Here is a 3,870-nt window from a genome sequence, read left to right as displayed (position 1 = left end):
TATTTATATCTGGCAAATTATATTTGTACATAAAAATTGTGTTTTTACTATGAGTCTACAGAAATATGTAAAAATATGAATTTGCCATACATAAATATAATTTGCCAGATATAAATATAATTTGCCAGATATAAATATAATTTGCCAGATATAAATATAATTTGCTAGATATAAATATAATTTGCCGGATATAAATTTATGTACAACACATTGTACATTGTCAAACTTAACACTTAGATATTTTAAAGGAACTGAGTTTTTGCCACAAGCTCAAATTTTCTAATCCCTACATCTTTGAAACCCAATGCCATAGACCTTTTCTATTTCAAACTATGATTTCTGTTAGATTAAATAATTAGAGGTTGAAATATCAAATATGTAGACCATTAGGTTGCAAAGATATTGGGATTAGAAAATTTTTGCCTCAAAGTCTGATTTTTCAATCCCAATACTCTTGCAGCCAGACGTCGCAGACCTCTGAAATTGTGAATTCTGCCAGATAAAATAATCTTGGTTCGAAATATCCCGGGTTTATAACATCAGGTTGCAAAGATTTAGGAATATGAAACTTTCTAGTTTTTTGCAAGAACTCTTTCTGTGCTTTTTTCTGGTCCTCGTAAAAAGCTTCTTTAGTTGAAAATAATTTTGTTCATCTTATTATCTCTTCAATAAGAGGAGTTATGATGAATAATATGTAATATTTTATTCTAACGTGAATTTTATATTTGCCATTTGACTGTGTAACAGACAAATCCCTGCGTACATCTGGCAAATTGCAAATGGTAATTTTACTATTTTGTGAAGGGCAAAAAGTGAATTTGAAGAAATATGTCGGATTCTGCAGATCACGAGCATGATGCTTTAGAAAAAGAAATTATTTCTTTTTTGGAAAAGGTTGGTCACTTTGTATTTCAGCTAACGGATATAAATAAAATAAATAAAATTTTGTTCTATAATGTACTATCTACATTTACTACATCATAGGGGTTTTTAGAAAGATTTTTAGAAAATGTAGTCTCATACTTGATTTAATTTTCCTTAGACACAAATTAATTGAAAATTCTCAATTTTGGAACTTAAAACAAAAATGTAATATTCTTTATCAGGTAAATTTACGTTATTTATTTTTAAAAATCTTAAAATATTGTTTGGAAGTATATAGGAGTATTGGAAGTTAAGGAAACTGAAAAAAACTGAAGAACATAAAATGAAATGAAACCCCCTTCGCTTCTGCAGAGTTCTGGGGGGGGGGCGGGGGGCACTAATTGTCATCCTTTCCCTTTAACTCCTGTATACGTCCTTGGAAGCAGCCTTGTGTACAACTGTTGTAAATTTTAAAAAGATGTTCCATGTTCTGATGGTCTGTAATAAGATGCATTTGAAAACATGTTAATGAATGAAAAAACTGAAATCCACCCTCAAATTAATAAGAATGAATTGATTTATTTAAGTATGGTCTAGGCTGAGGCAACTGCCCTGTTCGTTTGGGTTAATTTTTGAAATATTAAACAATATATTTAGTCTTATATGTGATTCCAAAAAATTGCTAAAGCTTTTTATACACAAAGAACACACAAAAAATGGATTAATAAAAAATTCTGAACAAAAGATAAATTGAGATTTTTTTATCAAGATGAATCATTGCTGTTGCATGCATGGGGTCATAAAATTTTTAGGCTGATAAATTACGTATCTTTATTACACATAGGGTTATCCTTATCATCAGATTAGTGGTTCTAGACCGAGGTCGCAATTTTTGTATTGTTAATCCTTTTAGAAAGCACTAATCCGTATATTTTATAGTCCGATGGATTTAGATAATTTTTTTGGTTATCATTCAGATGCCAAAAACGGAAAATACTAGGTTAAATTAAAAGTTGCTGCCCTTAACATCAAGTTTTTTCGTTGTAGGACGGTTAGCACCAAGGTACTAATGCAAGGAAAGTTAATTTCAGTTGCGTATACTCTGCGTACATATTGAAACCAGTTCTCTCTGCAGTACACTGCAGAACAAAAAATGCGTACACCTCTGAAATAACTTTCCTTGCATTAGTACCTTGGTTAGCAACTTCTACGGAGCTCAGGATGCATACACAATACAAATCTGTAATCTGATAATTAAATTTTACTAATGTCCTTAGTGAGTAATAAATAAAATTCAGATTATGAAAGGGGGAAAATATATTGCTTGTCCTGCGCCGCGCCCTATTTATGTCTTTTCCAAATTGAGTTTTGAGTTTGCAACCGAGACATGGAAACTTTTAACTGTAGACAAATCTAAAAGAAACTGAGTTTTTGCCTCAAACTCACGTTTTCCAATCCCTATAATTTTAAAACCTTATGGTGAAAACCTTTGATATTTTTAACTTAGATTATTTGACTTAACATAGTTCATAGTATGAAAATCCAAGGTCTACGGCATTGGGTTACATTGAGAAATTTGAAAACCAGATATTGTGGCAAGGACTCAACTCCTTTGCACAAAACTTACAAACATATTTCATCAATGAGCGAGACCATGCTTACTCTAAATATGTCTGTCAAAAAGTCAAATAAATGAAACCCAGTCTAATGTTTAAAGTTTCCGAACCTGGCAGGCCTTTTCTGTGCATACTATAATAGCATTCCAAGCCATTATAAGATATCAGGGGCAACAAATGAGGGGGAAGGGGGGGCGTGAATGAAGGAGGAGGGGGGAATGGGGAGATATCTCTTATGCATCATAATTTATCATATTAATGTTTTTATAGTTTGCAACTCCTAACATCAAACACGAAAATTTAGCATCATAAAAACGTTTACATCAAAACGTTTGTTAAGATTAAACATATAAATAGTAGCTTGGGAACCCATCGTTGCCTGGAGATCTGAAATTTATCTATAAAGTCAAAAAAATCAACTCAAACATGTTAATCCAAGCTAAGAATATTCCCGTGGTTACTGAATCCAAATTTTGTTAATTCAGTTAAGTGATTTATATTTTTAGTTATGACGACATAACACAGACGCTCAGATTATATTTAAGTTATGAATGGACATAACACAGACACTCAGATATTACTACCTTGTATATTAGATTGGATTACTGCAAAATGTTGATGTTTGCGACAAATTTTTATTTTATTTAGATATTCATATATTTTTTAACGGGTCTATTTTAATGCAAAAGGCATATTCTAATTATTGATTAAAAAATAAATATGTTATTTCTCAGTGTATTGATAATGTATAATTGATAATAAGATTTAAAACATCAATCTAAATATTCGGTCATTCGACATTCATTAATATTCTTAAGTGCATTTCTTCATCCTTCCAAGGAAAATCAGAGTATTATTTATTACTTTAAAAAAAGAGTATTGTTTATGTCCAATTTTTTAAAAGGTTTAAATACCCCTCATTAAACAAGTCGCCCCCCCTCCCCCTCCCCCTCATTTACGTAAAAGGTTGTTAATTAGATCGACCCCAACCACCACTATATACACATACATCTAAACAGTTTGTCTTTAATCTTTGTGACAGAAACAATCTCAAGGAATAATAATTATCTTAAAATCTGAGTTCTTTTCCCTTATGTCCATTTGACAGCCAAATTTTTGTTTTTAAATATTTTTTGTTTGTTTATTTTCTTGTGGTTTTTAACAATTAAAATTTTTTATCGGTTTTGATGGTTATTATCGTTAGAACTGACGAGGGTCAACCCAGACCGAAATATATTTTCAATAAATGTGGAACTAACATCTACTTTTTTGACTCTACAGAGGTTTGGTCCATCACCATCACCGAATTTTAAAAATACTTTCTTTTATCTTTAGTCTTTACTTCACATTCTTCTTTATATGTGTTTAAAAGCATGTATTTTTAAAATAA

The 3,870-nt window shown here is 30.8% G+C and overlaps 1 protein-coding gene across 1 annotated transcript in view; it reads left to right on the top strand.

Moving 5' to 3' along the window:
- The first annotated feature begins 748 nt into the window (after nt 1-748).
- Nucleotides 749-3,870, top strand: part of LOC111696618 (uncharacterized) — a 14,426-nt gene continuing 11,304 nt past the window's right edge. Inside the window, exon 1 of the mRNA XM_023466272.1 lies at nt 749-894. Within this exon, the coding sequence (XP_023322040.1) occupies nt 829-894 (66 nt within the window). The 5' untranslated portion in view covers nt 749-828. The remainder of the gene's footprint in view (nt 895-3,870) is intronic.

This window comes from Eurytemora carolleeae, unplaced genomic scaffold (genome assembly GCF_000591075.1).
Source record: "Eurytemora carolleeae unplaced genomic scaffold, Eaff_2.0 scaffold185, whole genome shotgun sequence".
NCBI lineage: Eukaryota > Metazoa > Arthropoda > Copepoda > Calanoida > Temoridae > Eurytemora > Eurytemora carolleeae.
This window is presented reverse-complemented; position numbering and strand designations above follow the sequence as displayed.